The 17629-nt window shown below is 21.8% G+C and overlaps 2 protein-coding genes across 4 annotated transcripts in view; one reads left to right on the top strand and one right to left on the bottom strand.

Moving 5' to 3' along the window:
• LOC112603605 (hemicentin-2-like) overlaps positions 1-17629 on the bottom strand; it is a 289646-nt gene that overhangs the window by 101621 nt on the left and 170396 nt on the right. The window contains exon 1 of one of the 3 annotated variants that reach the window (XM_025352267.1): positions 4756-4811. The exons of the other annotated variants lie outside the window; for them this stretch is intronic. The gene's annotated coding sequence lies outside the window, so the exon portion shown is untranslated. Of the gene's footprint in view, positions 1-4755; positions 4812-17629 lie in introns of those variants that run through there. 3 annotated transcript variants of the gene reach the window in all.
• On the top strand, positions 1946-9896 carry LOC112603604 (lysosomal aspartic protease-like). Its single transcript, XM_025352264.1, has 9 exons — positions 1946-2090; positions 2212-2338; positions 3077-3203; positions 3321-3430; positions 4788-4990; positions 6415-6537; positions 8744-8906; positions 9523-9615; positions 9691-9896. The coding sequence occupies exons 1-9, from the start codon at positions 2014-2016 to the stop codon at positions 9844-9846; spliced, it is 1179 nt and encodes a 392-aa protein (XP_025208049.1). The 5' UTR covers positions 1946-2013; the 3' UTR covers positions 9847-9896.

The following is a 17629-nucleotide window of genomic DNA, read 5'->3' as shown; positions in this document are numbered from 1 at the left end:
TTACTATAAACATTATTTACAATGTAATTTTGTGATTAATATTAAGTTTTTTTATTTAAAAAGCATATTTACACCATTCTAAGATACATTTATATTTATTTAAAATTAAGAAAATTAAAATCACCTAATGATATCATAATAATTATTTTATAACATATATTTTTTAGAAAAAATGTGTTTATTAAATGTATTGTAAATAGAAAAACAAATTGACGGCAATATTATAAGTAATATATAATCAAATAAACTTCGAAGTATAGAATGACAAAAAATTCCACTAAGACACTTTTTGTAGAGATTTTTTATCAAATAAAAATTGAATATAAGAATGACTGTGTCATTAAAATGATAACCTCTTATTAAATAACATATTTTATTTAACAAGTTGATTCTCACGGTTTTTTTTTTTTATTTATTAAAATAATTTACATATGTGCTTGTGATATATCTTCTAAATTATAACTAATGTATGGTATATCCCAATATCAATTGTGAATAATTGTAAACAAAATTAATTAAATATATCTAATTTTTTTAAAGAAAAAAAGTTTATTAAGGATTCAATTTTTAAGTTATAAAATATTTTACAACACAAAATATTGTATGATAAAATATTAATATAACTACTATATAAATATATAAATATAAATACATGCATAAAAGCAATTAACAAGTTATATTCAAAACACGTTTCAAGAAAATATTAAATATGGTTTTTTTTTTTTTTTTTTTTAAATTAAAGACGATGGGAAATTTGGATTTATGTTTCAAAGTGTGCTATATTGTATACAGTTAACATTAAAGTTTAAAGTAGGACTAAATATTATGTATACAGATAATTTATAAAATTTATTTTTTTCATAACCTATTTAACACGTTTGCTTCAATTAATCTTATTTTATGAAAAAAAAAATAATATTTATTCTACTAAAAGCTATTCTTATTTTTAAATCACTTTTTTATTACATAAAAAATAATTACAATATTAATACACATCGTTATAGTTTTTTAATCAAATGTAGTGAATATAATACGTTAAAATATTTTTTTTTTCTTTTGAATTAAGCAATTTGGATACAGCAGTAATTAAATTTGATTCATTAAATTAAGACTTTATGGATAATATGACTTTTTTTTTTATATATCGTCTTTCTATTAATTAATTTACAACAATTATTTAAGGTTTTATTAAAATATAATATTTTTGAAATTGTTATAAAAATTAAATTGGTTATCAATGATTAAAAGAAAATACAAAATCATGTTTCATAGAATTCGTGTTAAATCAACTTGTCAATTATAAATTTATCATACAATTATGATTAAGTTATTATTTTAATAATTTAAGGTTACTTAATATAAAACATTATTGATAATATATATATTTTAATATTAATATTGTTAGCTATTATAATAAAATATAATTTATGTTTTTTATTGATAACTTAATTTTCTGATTTTTATAGTAAAATATTAATTATCACAATAATATATTTGATATTTGGTTTTGATACTATTATATGAGGTCAGGTAGGATATTTACAATATAGCGAAGTGAAAACATAAAATATGGTAAATATCGATCAGTAAATGTTATTTTAATACTAATTTCTTATACTGCACGATATTATTATATTTTTATTTAATTTATCAGAGTGGTTCTCAAACTTGTTTCTTCGCGGATCCTGTAAAATGCTAAAAAGATTATTGTAAAAAACTCCAAAAAGTAGGAAAGTAGGGGTATACAAAAGTTATAAATCATGATTTTTAAGATTACATTTAGACCTGTCCGTGGATCCCTAAGATCAATTTTTAGAGACTTGAGATTAAGTGATGCACATTTTGAGAACCTCTGTCTTATCTAATTATGCTAATCTACATTAATATTTTATCAAAAACATACTATTTCATTAGTAACAATTAAGAAAAATATTGTAACAACATATAGTTTTAAACTATCAAAGTGTATTCATTTCAGTTTAGTTCATTCTTTGTAGAAAAAAAAAATACAAAATGAAGAATAAATTAATGTTCCTTATTTTTTTCTATTATGTGTTTTGCACTATTGCAGAAGAAACAAACATTTATAGGTAATACTATCATATGTATTAAAATTATCTGTTTAATCTAAATGCGTTTAGTATACATATAGAACCGTATAACTATTTTAAAGTAAGCATTGATTGAGTTAAATGATTTTGATTTTTTTAGTATGCCATTAATTAGACGAAAATCACCACTTCAAATGTTAATTAAAGATCCACATTATATGAAAAAAATAAATATTCAAAAAGTGCATCCAATGAATGAGAATATTACACTATTTAAGTATATGGATGTAAGTATTATAATATTTTTAATTAGGTATTCAATATTTTAAAATAGTTTTAACACAAAATAATTTAACTAAAATACCTTTGATTTGAGTGAAAATATAAAAATTGAAAAAAGCTAATAAAATAATTTCTTTAAATAATCTCAAATTATATTAATTTATTAATTAAATGAAACATATATATATCTAAATTAAAAATTAATTTTTTTTAAGCCATATGAAAAAATTTACGGGTATATTAAAAACTTAAATTTTTATTTACAATATTAGTTTTTTATTGAATAATTCGTTGATAAGGTAATAATATTTTAATAATAATACAAGTATGAATAATTTCTTGATAATTATTATTGATTTGAATCCGTTAATTTAAAATTATTGTTTTATCGACATTTTTGTAATAATTAGTTTTTTTTTTTTTTTTAAATCAAGTCCAAATACACGAGTATTATAGGTATAAGTCAATCTGTAAAATGTATTTTAATCGTAAACTATATTACATTTTTCATACATTAAATAATTATGTAAACTTTATGTGTTTGAATAGGGCTAAAATTAGAAAGCAATTAATTTGTTAGTCCTATTTCGGTGACCCACTCTGTATATAACACTATAATTATTGTATTTATTCATTCTATTTAATTCTATATTAATACAATTATGAGACGTTCGGAAATAATGATAACTTTAACTATGTCTTAAGTAAAAAAAAAAAGTACTGACCAAAGTGTGATTATTTAGAGTGAATACTACGCAGAAATATTAGTCGGAAAACCTGGACAGAAATTTACAGTAATTTTTGACACAACGTGGAGTGATATGTGGATACCATCAAAACTATGTTCAAAAGATATATATCCGATCTGTGGTAAGTTTTTATTAATTTATTTATATATTTACTAACTGTATTACTTTTTAGTTTCCATTTAAAAAATTGTTGATGTTCATATGTAATATTTATTTATAATATATAAATATTTCAAAGGTAAGAAACATTTATATGATCAGGATATTTCGTCATCGCACAAATTTATAGATCCAACACCGTTTAATGTAGATGGATTGGTTGGGAATTTAACATGTGACACGATTGTAGTAAGTTATATTTAAAACATTATATACTATTTCAAGAAATAAATTGAATAAATGATATAAGCTTATGATTATCTATTTTTAAAAGTTCTAAAAGGAATATTAATACTTAACAGTGATAAATATGGTAGTTAATTAGTATGATAAATATTATAAAAAATTAAGTCATGATTGGGTGACTATATTTTTTATGATTTTTCTACTCAATGCACACTACTTCGCCCTTAAATTATGATGAATTACGTTGTACATTGTATAAACTTAATACATGTTATAGTCAATAACCTTTAAATTTTCATCGTAAATTGATTAATAAACCTCTAAAGTTGAGGTATCATGGTGGAAATGGTAAGCTAGGTAATTTAAATGTACTACCTTAAAGTTAAATCGCTAAATTTCACCAAAAGGTGATTGTATTCTTTAGGAAATGACGTAGATATTTTATTAGAAATTCCCTTTATATAGCTTGTGCATACTTATATAATGCTATATTTTTGAAAGACAAGAAAACAAATAGAATAAAATTATAATATGTAATTTAGTTGAAATTTAACTAATTGTTTTTCATTAAATAAATAATAATTACTTAAAATTTTAGAACCTGAGTGAAGGGATGAATAAATTCGTATAATATTCATTTTTTCTGTAATAATCTGTTAAATTTTATTTAAAACTTTGGTGGTAAAAATAGATTAATATGATAAATTTCGAGAAATTACGTAAAAAAAAAAATTACAATACTTTCCAAAATAATTGGGGAAAAAAATTAAAACAAAATTTGAATTTTTATGCTTCACTAATTTTCTTCGAAATGTATTTTATTTGTTATCATAAATAGAACACCAATGTTTTGTTAAGTATTTTATAGGCATAAAGTAAATTTCAAAATATTTCAAACCTTTCTGAGCTATTTACAGATGTTTAAATTTGTTTATTTGTTTTTTTTTTTTTGATTTATGTATGCTACAATTTTTTTCATTTTTACCGAAAACTAAAACTTATGGTAGAGTTAAGTAAGGCTTAACTTAAAATGTTGATTACAAACTATGATTATGACATTAAAAGTATTTTAGAAAGATAAACAAATATATATGCTATAGTCATATTCAAAAGTTTAATTATATATTGTTTTATTTGAGATATAAAAGATATATAGAATCAAACAGAATTCTAAAACATAAGGGACATTAAAAAAAAAAAAAAAATCGAAATGATTTAAATAATTTTAAGAATAATAAATATGTTTTGTATTAATATTTGTTCAATTATTAAAATTTCACAGTTAAAGTTTATTTGAGTTAAATTAAATCAATTTAAAAATAAAATACCTAAAATGTATAATCACACTATAATTATTCAGCTAGGTCATTTGAATGTTACTGACTTGATATTTGCTGAAATCACTGGGATATCAAACTTAATGAAATATCAACTCATGCACGCCGATGGAATAATTGGTTTAGGATACAACACCAATGCTAGAACGACAAACAATACATTTTTTTATAAGTTACTGGATGATAAAAAAATTTTAAATCCAATTTTTTCAGTGTACATGAATCGGTAAGCAATAAATTATAATTTGTAAATATGTACACTACTCAACAACTTTTGTACATAAAATGTTTATACACGCTCCTATATACAAATAGCATGTACGATATACTTTAACTTGGTTCCCACACCGAATATGAATGTGTTTAATGATAACAATATTTAAATACATTATTTTACATTGTTGAGCTAATATTTGATTGAAAATGTAATAGTATTTAGCTCATTAAATATCACTAAATAATAACCAAAGTATATTATTATTATTATTATTATACTGTTATTAATAATTATTAATACATATTAAATTGTGTGCAAAACGATGAATTATAATTGAAAAAACTGCAATGACTTAGAAATAATATGCGTAATTTTTATTTCATTATTTTTTATTTCTTATTCATTTTATGTTGATTATATATTTGGTAAAAGTTTCATTATAGGTTTGACTTTTAAAAATTAAAAACAATTTTTTTTTTTTTTTAATGTATGACTGTTTATGTAATTCAAAAAAAAACTTTAATATAGAATCGAAAAATATTCAGCTATTTCACATATTATTAATATCTATAAAAAATGAAAAATGTTTTAAACTATTTTACAGTAGATATGTATTTCATATCAACGTGTAATACGGTAATTATTGATTTGCTTAGCAATTCAATTATGTATTCTAATGATTACCGTAATTTTAAAGATACAAAATAATTTTAAAATTATAGTATTTAATGCTATTCTAACCATTTTAAGATTTATTAATATAATTTCTGAGTTTAATAATAAGTAGGTACTATACTAAATATTACATAGTATATTTTATGCAAAACCGTTTCTATAGACTATTATCTTTAATTAACAAAAAAAATGGTACTTCATTTAATAACATAGTAATTACTTGTTCAAAATTAAATTTATACACGTTAACATTTAAAATTATACAGAAAAAAATGTATCTACTTAACAATAGTAATTTAAAGAGGAGAGATAATTATCTTTTGAAAAAAATAATTTTGTGTTGCCACGAGAGTATCTTTTCTCAGATTGAATACAATCTCAATTTTATTTTTAAAGATATGAGTTAATATTTTATTAATAGCTACGATATTAATTTAAGGACCAAAATCAATTTTTGAATAAATTTATTTCTAAAGAAGAAAAGAAGTTGATAATTTATGATAAATCACTTTTTATTATATTTCTTATAATTAATAACTTATAGCTTCATTATATTATAAACTATATATAGTATGTAATCAAGTATAAACAATATAAATCTATATTCAATTAAAAAATACAAATTAAATTATGCCAAAAATTTAAAAATCAAAGTAAGTTACGAATTGTTTCTAAATTAATAAAAATTATTTAAATACGAAATAAATGCATAAAATTATAGTTTTAATATTGATACAATCATAATTTTATTTCAACAGGGATACGACAACACCGAAAGGAGGAACAATATTTCTTGGTGGAATTGAACCAAAACATATCAAAGGTGAAATAACATATGTCCCTGTAACACAAAAAAACTATTGGCAAATTGAAATGAATCAGTAAGTATTTGTACAGAATAAAAATAAAATCAGATTTTGCAGGACATAATCAGTTCATTATTTTTTTTACTATTCATATTATGTACATAGGTACGCATAATAAATGCAAAACAATTATTAATACCATAATTTAAAACTAAAAATATTAAATATACTGTTGAGATGATTAAGGTTTTTTTTTTTCTTTAAATAACTAATTCAATGATTTTTAAAAATATGTTAATCAAGCTCAAATTGAGCGAGTGGTTTTTGTTTTTTTTGATTTTCTGTTCGAAAACAGATAGAATCATTAAAATGAGTTAAGAAAATATGAGGTTTCACGAATATGGATAAATACAATGATACCAAGAGCCTAAAAATAAAAAAAATAAATATATAATTAGAATAAAACATTCTTAAAGAAAAACATGAAGTGATTGATTTGATGCTTACCATAAGTAAGTATAATACTTTAGTACCGTTACATTTAGACTTGTAAAGCTCTAATCAAACTATAAGCTGATAGTGATTTAATGACATTTTATTATAACAAAACAATATTAATTGTTGTTATTATTATATAAAAAAAGTATTTAATAATATTTATATATTACCCATAACTAAATATGTACATAAGAAAAAATAATTATAGTTTATACTTAACTAGTACGAAAATCGTTTTTAAAATATGCTAAAATCTACTACTTATCAAATTAATCCAATCAACCAATATATATTACTTCTGTGGCAATACGAAAACAATTTTTATCTATTTAAAATATTATAGAGAATACCAAAAAAATATTTTAGCCATAAAATGTGTTAACAAAATCATGGTGAACAATATTATAACACATGCATGATGTACATTATTAAGCTTTATATTTTAATCTAACTTATATTAAACAATTTATCATTGATCTAATTAAATAATCTAAATCTTATTAATTCAAATATATCAGTATATAACATAAAATTATTGAAAGGTAATAATTTATAAGACTCTTGAAAGCTTATAATATTATAATACGTATCTTACATACATAATGTATTTTACTTTATACTAGGTATAATAATTAATTGGAATTTATTACCGATTATAAAGATTACTATTATGTTATATTTAAGCATATAGTTTAATATACAAAATAAGTACTCACAGAGAGCGTAAATTATATATTTAGTTGATATTCAACATACGAATTTCTGTATAATAAATAAATAAGTACCTATAAAGTATTTTTGATCTTTACAAGTGAACATACATGTTTTATATGCTTAGCTTAATCAAATTTTCAAAATTAATTTATATAATAAATCTTATTTATAAATTTTATAAACTTAATGTCATCATTTTTATTGAAATATTCTGTTTTTATAATCGTATTATAATATCATGTTTAAATAAATGTATTATATATTATTTATAATTTATGTATTCTTTAAATTTAAATTTATAAATTAAATTAAAGATTTCGAAAAGAACAATAAATGATTTTAATACATTTTTTTGAGTATTTTATTACGTTTTGGATCAAAAAAAAGATCCATAAACTTATTAAGGGTAGTAAGTTTTAGGTTAAATTTTACCAAGTTTAAACATTTAAAATTTTTGATAGTTAAAATATTTCTTTAGTTTGTTTTAATAGAAATATAGAAACTTTTTCTCTATAAAAATATTTAAAATTTAATACAATGTTCCTCATTTGATAACGATTTTTTTTAAACAATTACTTATATATTACTTGGAGAAAAATAAATTACTATTAGTTATTTAAAAAAATTGATTTGAAAATATCCACAGTAATAAGTCTGACGTACGGTTTTCATTTAAAAGCAACTTTTATACAGATACAAATATACAATAATTTATTATTGAATTAAAATACAATACATCCAAAGCAATTCCCAATTAATTTAAAAAGCAAGTTAAGTAAAATTGAAACTTTATATACAACATAGCATATCGCTAGGAATTATTTTAATGCTCTCATGTTTAATATTCAAATTGCTTATAATAAATATTGATCAATGCGATGCACTATATTTTCAGTCTGTATATCATATTTTGACTACATATTATGATCTATGAACTATTAAATAAAATAATATAAATTAAATATTCTAGTTTAAATAGGTTTGAGTCACCTTAGACCGGTATAAGAACATTTAATGTTTTTAATGATAAAAATTAAATCCATACTGTTAATAATGTAAACGTATTTAGGTTTTCAGTACAAATAAACAAAACAAGCACAAAGACATTTTGTGATCAAGGATGCCAAGTGATATTGGATACGAGCTCAAACAAAATTGGCGTACCTCCCGAATACGTAACTGCCATAAATTCTCTAGTTAAAGCAACTTTATATTTTTACAATAGATACAAGGTAATAATAGTTAAACATTTCTTTTTTTGGGGCTTCATATTAAGTTAGTGGCTTTTTTTTGTTTAGTATTTTTCATCTATTTTCAATAAGTTGATAACTTATTTTATAACAAAAACATTAAGATTATACATTTTTTCAACTTAAGATATCTTTAAATATCATATACATAGGTATGACACAACGATAGAGCTTTTACTCGCCAACAAAAATATTTTTAAAGATATGTACTTTTTTTTCATTTTTGGATTACAAGTAGATATTATTTTATGCTACATATTCTTATATTTTTCCACGATACTAATCAAAATATAAAACAGTAATAAAATATCGTGAAATCAATTATTATTTATCACAAAATATAATATTAACTCATAGCTTATTATAGTAGCATAATATAATATTCAATACATTTTACTTTAAAATCTAAACATTTAAGAAATAAAAAAAAAAAAAGTACATACTTTGAGCCAAAATAATTATTGTACGTTAATAATGTGTAAATATTATGTATTACAATTTGTGTTGCACGTATTCTAGTTTACTAACTGTTTACAACCACTTACAAATCTTAACCTATCAAGTAATTAATATAAATTATCTTACATGCACATCATAGGTACCATGTTCATTAGTGAATAAGTTGCCAAAAATCACTATCAACATAGGCTCTCGAGATTTTCATATTAGTGGAAGACATTACATCCAAAAAGTGAGTATCAATAAATAATAACGTTTTAAGTTTCAACATGAACTATTGAGACATTTTAAGCATTATACTGTTTAGATGGAGAATGAACAAAATGGAACGATTTGCATAACAGCGTTTAGTGATTCAGAATTGAGCGATGGAGTATGGTCATTAGGGGGTGGATTTTTGTCTAGTGTTTACACTACATTTGATTTAGAAAACAATAGAGTTGGATTTGCCAATTTAAAATAAAATAAATTTAATTTTAAATATCAAAATTACATTTATATTAATTACAAATAACTAAGTAAAATTGTTTTTTAGTATATTAATATTAAATATATAACAACAAGTTTTTTACTTATTAAGGCCTAATAATCTTTCTGGTTATCAAAATAAATAAATATTGAATGCAAGATAAAAAACATATTTTAATAAAATATTATTAAAGAAATTACTAAAATATTAATTTGTAAAATTTGTGAACTTGAAATGAATATGATATAAAATAATGTGTTATTTGTTGTTTAATAATAAAAACTTGCATTAATTGTAAAAATTATAGTTTTATATCTGATATGAACGCTCATAATAATGTAAACAATACCAGAAATATTATACATTTTAATATCTAGCTAATATTTGGGACCTTTATTTGAAATGTAAATTTACTGATATTGATTTTAGATAAGATTAAAATAATTATGCCACACAAAAAAAAAAAACGATGTTGCATTGGCATTGGAATTGTTATTTTTTAATGATTTATCTATGAGAACCAATTTACAAATTTAACTAAAATAATTTGTTTTGTAAAAAAAATGCAATTATTTTAATTTAATTTAAATTGGTTGTGTAACTATTGAGTATGTTTTTGAAGAGGTATATCTTGATAATATAATATACATTTAAGTGATTTTTAAACAATTAGAAATGATATGACAATAAACACACAACTCGCTCACACATAAAGTTAAATATTTCAATACTTAATGATTAACAAACATACAAAATTAGTAGATGCTAGAAATTTGAAGTATCAGATGTATGTAGGTAAAATACCCCTTTTTGGAGTCATAAATAGTTTACACTTTTTACTTACGTTTTATTACACGTTCTATTTAAATGCAAGTAAACGATGCTAGGGAAATTTAAAATTGGTGACATCTGGATACACCATCTGCTTCAGTGACTTTTTAATATTTGCTTTATATTATTACCCATTTTGGGATTATTTTATAGAGTATATATATATTAAACAATCACATAATAACTATATTTTAAAAACAAGTGTAAATTTAAGCACATTATTATAACCCAAATTGTTTCGTAAAATAATACAATCTCTTATTATCAATTTTTCAAAAATCTGAATATTGTCACTAATAAATTTATATTTTATACTTACAAAATAATGTTTTGATTTAAAATGAGTTCGATTTCTTTGTTTATGAAAATATGAATAAATTGTACATAATTTAAGATTTAAAATAAGCTTTTTAAAAGAAAATCATTTAGGACAAGTAAGAGTAACGTTGTATCACAATAATTCAAACTTGAAAATTTGCTCTAACTTATAATATTTGACTCAAAAAAAAAGAAGCTTTTTGTGTAAATAAACGTTTATTTTCATTTATTTTATACATGTATTACATTTTTGTGAAACTTTTTTTTATTAGTTTGACCTGTTTAGACGTAAGAAAAAATGTCACAATCACTTATTACAACAACAATTTTCATGAAATACATAAATATTTTTGTATTCATATAAAATATAAAAGTTGTTAGGTATTAACGGTTTTCTTATTTTGGGAAAAGTAAAGCGGGTGGTTTCTAATCCAATACAAAATTAGCTAATTTATAACATAAGTAAAAGGTATAAATATTTAATTTTATTTTAGATATATGTAATGTTATTCGTGAATCTTGATCATCTAGGCATCGGATATGTATTATATTGTTTATAATATATTCATCAAATAAACAATAAAATGCCTTTTATGTTATAATATCGTTTATTACGGAAAAAATCCAATTTACAAGACAGTTAAAAAAAATATTTAAAAGAAATAAATTTTTATGTCAATGATTGTCACATCGTTTTTATTCAGGATTGTTCTGTTTTTTAACAAAACATTTTAAGCAACCTATTTGAAAATTGATTAAAACATCAAGAGTTTTTTGATATGAAATATTTCAATGACAATAAAACAATAGGCGATGGATATTAAATAAAAAGAATAAAAACAAAAACGTAAATAGGTCGTGACATTAACGTATTTAAAATATGTGATCAAAATAAAAACGTATCAAGTGCATACAACATATCAATAAATAGTAATAATTGTAAAAAAAAATATCTGTTAATTACATGGTTTTATGACCAAACCTAGAATTATGGATTAAATAATGCTTAGCATGTATTATTTAAAATAAGAAATAGATAAAAAAAAATTGTGAATCTCTACTTCCATTCAAAGAAAAACAGTCAGGTCATTAATATTATGATATGAAAATATCGTTTATGAATAACTCTAACATTCTAAATACAATACGTAGATCATAATAATGTACCTATATAAATGTTATAATATTCGTACATAACTCATTTATTAAGAAAGAACACTCGATTTTAGCTACGATAACAAAGTAAAATAAATTACTATGTTATACGGTAATTTAAAACTACGGTATAGGTAGGTACATGAAAGTAGATATTATAATATTATGGCATCCAGTCATTTGTAGAAAAAGTAACATCATGGTTTTTTGTTAACGAAAATGATAGTCATTTACCTTTTTTTTTTTTTTGGTTTTTGATATATCTTCTAATATTTTTAAATAGTGAAGAATATTGTTTATAATGTATTAGATAGTGCGAATTGATTTGTGCATACCTATGATACGTACTTGAATATACAATGTGCATACCTGCATATTACAATGTCTACGGCGTAAACGAAATGACGTCCGCAACACTGGATTTTCTCGTTTTCGATTAAAATTATAATTATTGGAATTAACTCAATTCAATCCAAAATAATATACTCGCCATAATGAACAATATTATGTAATACAATATGACGCTGCGGTATCTGATCGGTCGAGTGCACAATTAGGGCCCAACTATTATACTGGTGAAGTTACATGCTTCTGGAGACATTGCGTTTTTAAAAATTGACAAATCCGGCCACGATACTATAATATCTGTTTTGTTTGTATTTACTGTTGAAAACGATAATAGTACTGTACTGAATATAGTTTTGATTTGTCTTAATTAAATGGGGCATATACAATATAATAATATGCTTGTCATAACTGGTATCATTTTCCAGTCAATCCCTACCGTATAATATAAAATATGCAATTCCTGAAATATCTGTACATATATTTATATATTATACACATTATACACAACTATAAAATAATAGCTGTAAATATATGATGGATTCTTCTTCTTTATAAATTCAAATGTTTTTGTGTGTTATATTGCAATGGTGTAAGTTTTAATAAAATAAATGTGTCTACACTTTACGTACAATATACTTAAATACCATTTTTATCTAACATTTTTTTTTTTTTTTAATTTGTAAAATGCATATTCAGTCATACATAAAAATTATTAGGTATACACTATACACAGATCAATCAAATAAAATTCATGTCTGGTAAACACATGCTTCTAAATCAAAAAAATTCATATTTAAAAAAGTGTTGAGTTCCTTATTGTATTTTATAACGTTTTAATTATTATTATTATTATTTACAATCGTAAATTATTACATAATTTAAATTCTTTCGATAATGGATTTGTTTTTTAAATTAATTATTTTTTATGTAATTTTAACTGTAATTATTATTCTGATACAGATTTCATTGTTTGTATGTTATGCTAGATATTACATACAATTAACCTAATAATATTATACACATATTTGTATAATACAATTGTTAAATCAGGTTACTAAAAATTTTAAACTACTCACTCGCAGTAAAATATTTAAAATAATTTTGATTTAAAAAATTTTTAGTTTATAACGATTTTATTTAGAAAATACATCATAATATTTAACTTGACAAAATGTTGTATGAGATCACTACATCTAAAATTATAAATATATTTAATATTATAAAATGAAAAGCCAAATGCATATGCATACATAAATATTACACGCTTTATAATTTACTCATGTACTACATTATCTAATTATTTAAAACCACCCACGTACGGCTCAAATGTTGTTACTAAATACTTTTTGCACTGTGTTATTTAGACATGCCTAAAGACATTGTTGGTAAATACTCGTTGATACACATTTTATTACAATATACAATTATTATGATAAATAGTACTCCGTTTGGTGTATTGAAATCTATCCAAACGAAAGTATCGTATATTATTATATACAGAATGCATACTAAATATAAGCTCACTCGTCATAAATCTTTTCCCTTTACTCCTGTACATTATGGTTTTAAATATGATATATTTTTTTTTTTTTTACATAGCTTTGCGCACTGTGACCATATTTTTTGCTTATGTTACAATACTAAAATGTCGATCATAAAACTGAATTTCTGCTTGGACTATCACAAGATGAGTGCTCAGTCTCGACAGTTGATAAAAAGCTTCCTGCACTTTCCACAAAAGTGTCAAGGTCTTAAATGAAGATCTAGTGAATTTAATACTCTGAGGTTTCCATGACAGAGTGACAAAAAATATCGCATATGTTAATACATGTATCAACGAGTATAATATATTATGTGAAACAGAGTTTTCTATCTAATTTTCACTTAAATTGTATTTGTTTTAGTTTTTTTTTTCATTAAAATAAAAATAAATGAATACATAATGTTAAGGTAATCTTACACTAATATTACAGTAGCATAATATCTGATTAATTTAATTCGTTGATTTAGATCATTTGATCATAAGTTCAGTTATAATGAAGCTAATTGATCATTATCTTTTGATCGTGTTTTAACATTTTATACTATCGTAATAATATAATTCTATCGACTATAGCAGTTTCAAAAGTTCGATTAATAATTTTTTTTTTTTTTTTTTAATATTAAATTAACAATGTTCATAACTTAATTCATTATACTGAGCATACTTTTTTACCATGCTTGACGTTTTATTTGCGGTATAAAACTTGTTCTAAGCTTATTTTATCGTCAGGATTTAACCTTTTTTTAACCTATATGTATTGATAAATAGGTGAATATTATCCAGTAAAATAGTTTGTTGAAATTAAGACTGTGAATTTGACATTTCATTATAAATTCATATTGTTTTGAATTAAACTTAAAAATTAAGTTATATAATATGCGTTGTAGAGTTAAATAAAAATAATTTTTACAACTAATTATTTATGATTATACATTTTACCTTAAAATAAAACTAAAATTTGGACATAAGCTTAGTAAATAATACAATGATTTTTTTTTTTTATATATATATATATATATATATATAATATCAATTAATTAAATTGAAATACTTAAAAAATGTTAGTTCTGTTTATTTCTATAAATAAGTATATCAAAATATAATCAAAATTACAAAAACAGTTTAAATAAAATATTGATATTTAGGATATTATAATGAACAATTAAAAATGGCGTAACACTGAAAATAATTATAAATATAGATTATTTTATTTATTTTGCGTAAGTATATTAAAACTATTTTAGTTTTAATAAAATAAAGATATTCAGTTTTTTATTTGATATTTATTCATTTCAAATTGTATATTCATAAATAAAAATTATTATTATATTCGTTACTTAAGACACGTAAAATATATTTAAATTTTAGATTCTGTGCATAGCGATGATTTTATTGATGTTAATGATGTATATGTGTGTGCTTTTTGATGTGTAAACATCTATGCTATCGGTTTGTAGTACGACCTTCTTGGGGAATCGAGCGTCAGGCGTAAGTCTTGTAGATGTGATTGCTTGAATGTGTGTGTGTGTGAGGGTATTGCGCACGGTATTCGCGCAGGCTACCCAATATACATAATATAATATAATATAATATATATATATATATCATATTATATATATTGAGATACGCCGGTTTCTATAGAAATTATATTATTTGTTTATCGGAGTTACGACTAATGCCGACACCGGTTTCATAGAAGAAAACACACTTAAATATTATGATTATGATACCAATCGACGCGCATTTTTTTTTTCCATTAAATGACATGAAAAAATGAAATTTGAATTTTTTGGAGTTACGCCGTTTGCTAAATAGGCTGACGATATATAATATATCATAATTAATAATATATAATAAATAATTATAATATATATAAATTATATATAATAATAAAAAAAAAATATATATAAATAAAAATAAAAAAGTTAAATATAAATATTAAAGAGAACGCGATCTTGTATGATTTTTGTTACCTTATTATACAAATTCCCACTCAAACCATGACTATATATTCCCCAATCAAAATCGTACTGCAGCTAAGATGTTTACACATCATTCGTGAGTACAAAGGCACTCACATAAGTTTTTTTTTGTCTATAATCACTTTTTGGAATGGAAAAAATAATTCAATTTTAAAAAAATGAGTAGAATAGCTATTTTAGGGGGTTAAAAGTAAAATTATGTAGTATTTTTTTATAATTAGGAAAAAAAAATAATAATAATAAGGAAAAACAGAAATTATACACAAATCAAATTTACAACAGTATCGATTTCGTTTTTTGATGTAACTCAAAAGTGAATAACTGTAGATAGTGTAGATACGTCAAATTATTATTTTAATACTTAAAGTGAAATAAATTACTTTAATAGTTATATCATAAAAAATAACAATAAATATACAAAGTAAAATATGCTGACAGACCGTCACCGTTCTCAATCGTTTTTTGTATACAATTATATAACAATTAATTCGAATTTAACACACATATTATATTAATGACCTATTGAACATCTACTGTACAGTAAAGCAGTATATAATTACGTATCTTTTCTATTATTTGAATCAGCTGGTATTCAATAAAATTGGAGTATTAATGATTTATAATTCTTATGTATTATTGTTTAATTATGTTCCAAACTTTTTGAACAATTAAAATATGTTATAGTCATAATCAAACCATAAATATTTAAAATTTTTATTCATGTAAAAATATTTAAAACTTCTAATAGAAATTAATTTAGTTATCGGAATAGATAATGAAGTAAGTATAACTGTTTCTAAAAATTACGTATACTAAACTAATGTCTTTAAATATTATTTTCAAAATAAAATAAGAACTGAAATTAAATTTACATTTTTTTAATAAACAAATTCATTAAATGACTAATTGAACTAATTGAAAATCACTATGATTATTTCAATATTATCACACACAACAATCAGAATTGAAATTAAAAACGTAGACCACCAATAATCTACTTCTTGTTACTCAATTGTTTGTTAAAATGTATTCACCTATGGTTAGTTTATTTCACGCATATAATAACTTGAATTGTTTATTTTATATATATATTTTTTTTTCACTTAAAAATTCGCTTGAATTGTCTGTATTATCTCTGTCATTCGTATTCATACAAAGCAACGTGGAATTTCATGGTTAGATGAATCCATATTTTTACGCTCGAGACCAGACTGTTTTGTTTTCTCGGCTTCCGAACTACGTTCAATTATGCAAATATCGAATGTATATATATATATATATATATATATATATATATATATATTTATAAACATAAAAATAAACGATGACTTTCAATTGAACAAAATGTATTCTTTATACATGGTGTGTATAAAAAAATAATAATAATAATAAAGGAAGATAGAAACAATGCAAAATATTATTCTTTGGTGGTTTTATCGGCCAAAAAGAAAATCATCCATCCATACTACTAAGAGGGTATTACGATTATATGTTCCGTTAAATAAGCTGAAAATACTTGACTTTTTCAATTTAAACGTCGACTGTAAATTGCTAAATTTGGGCATCTTTTCTATTCAAACTAAGTGTATCTGTCCTTAAA

Source organism: Melanaphis sacchari, unplaced genomic scaffold, assembly GCF_002803265.2.
Source record: "Melanaphis sacchari strain LSU unplaced genomic scaffold, SCAv2.0 Contig10_pilon_pilon, whole genome shotgun sequence".
NCBI classification, from domain to species: Eukaryota; Metazoa; Arthropoda; class Insecta; order Hemiptera; family Aphididae; genus Melanaphis; species Melanaphis sacchari.
Note: the sequence above shows the minus strand (reverse complement) of the source record. Positions and strands in the feature narration are given on the sequence as shown.

Bases quoted from the DNA above. Each gene is read 5' to 3' on its own strand.
- LOC112603604 (XM_025352264.1), top strand. From the start codon at position 2,014: ATGAAGAATAAATTAATGTTCCTTATTTTTTTCTATTATGTGTTTTGC. The intron at 3,204-3,320 runs GTAAGTTTTTAT...AATATTTCAAAG, and splicing joins AGATATATATCCGATCTGTG to GTAAGAAACATTTATATGAT. The intron at 3,431-4,787 runs GTAAGTTATATT...ATAATTATTCAG, and splicing joins TAACATGTGACACGATTGTA to CTAGGTCATTTGAATGTTAC.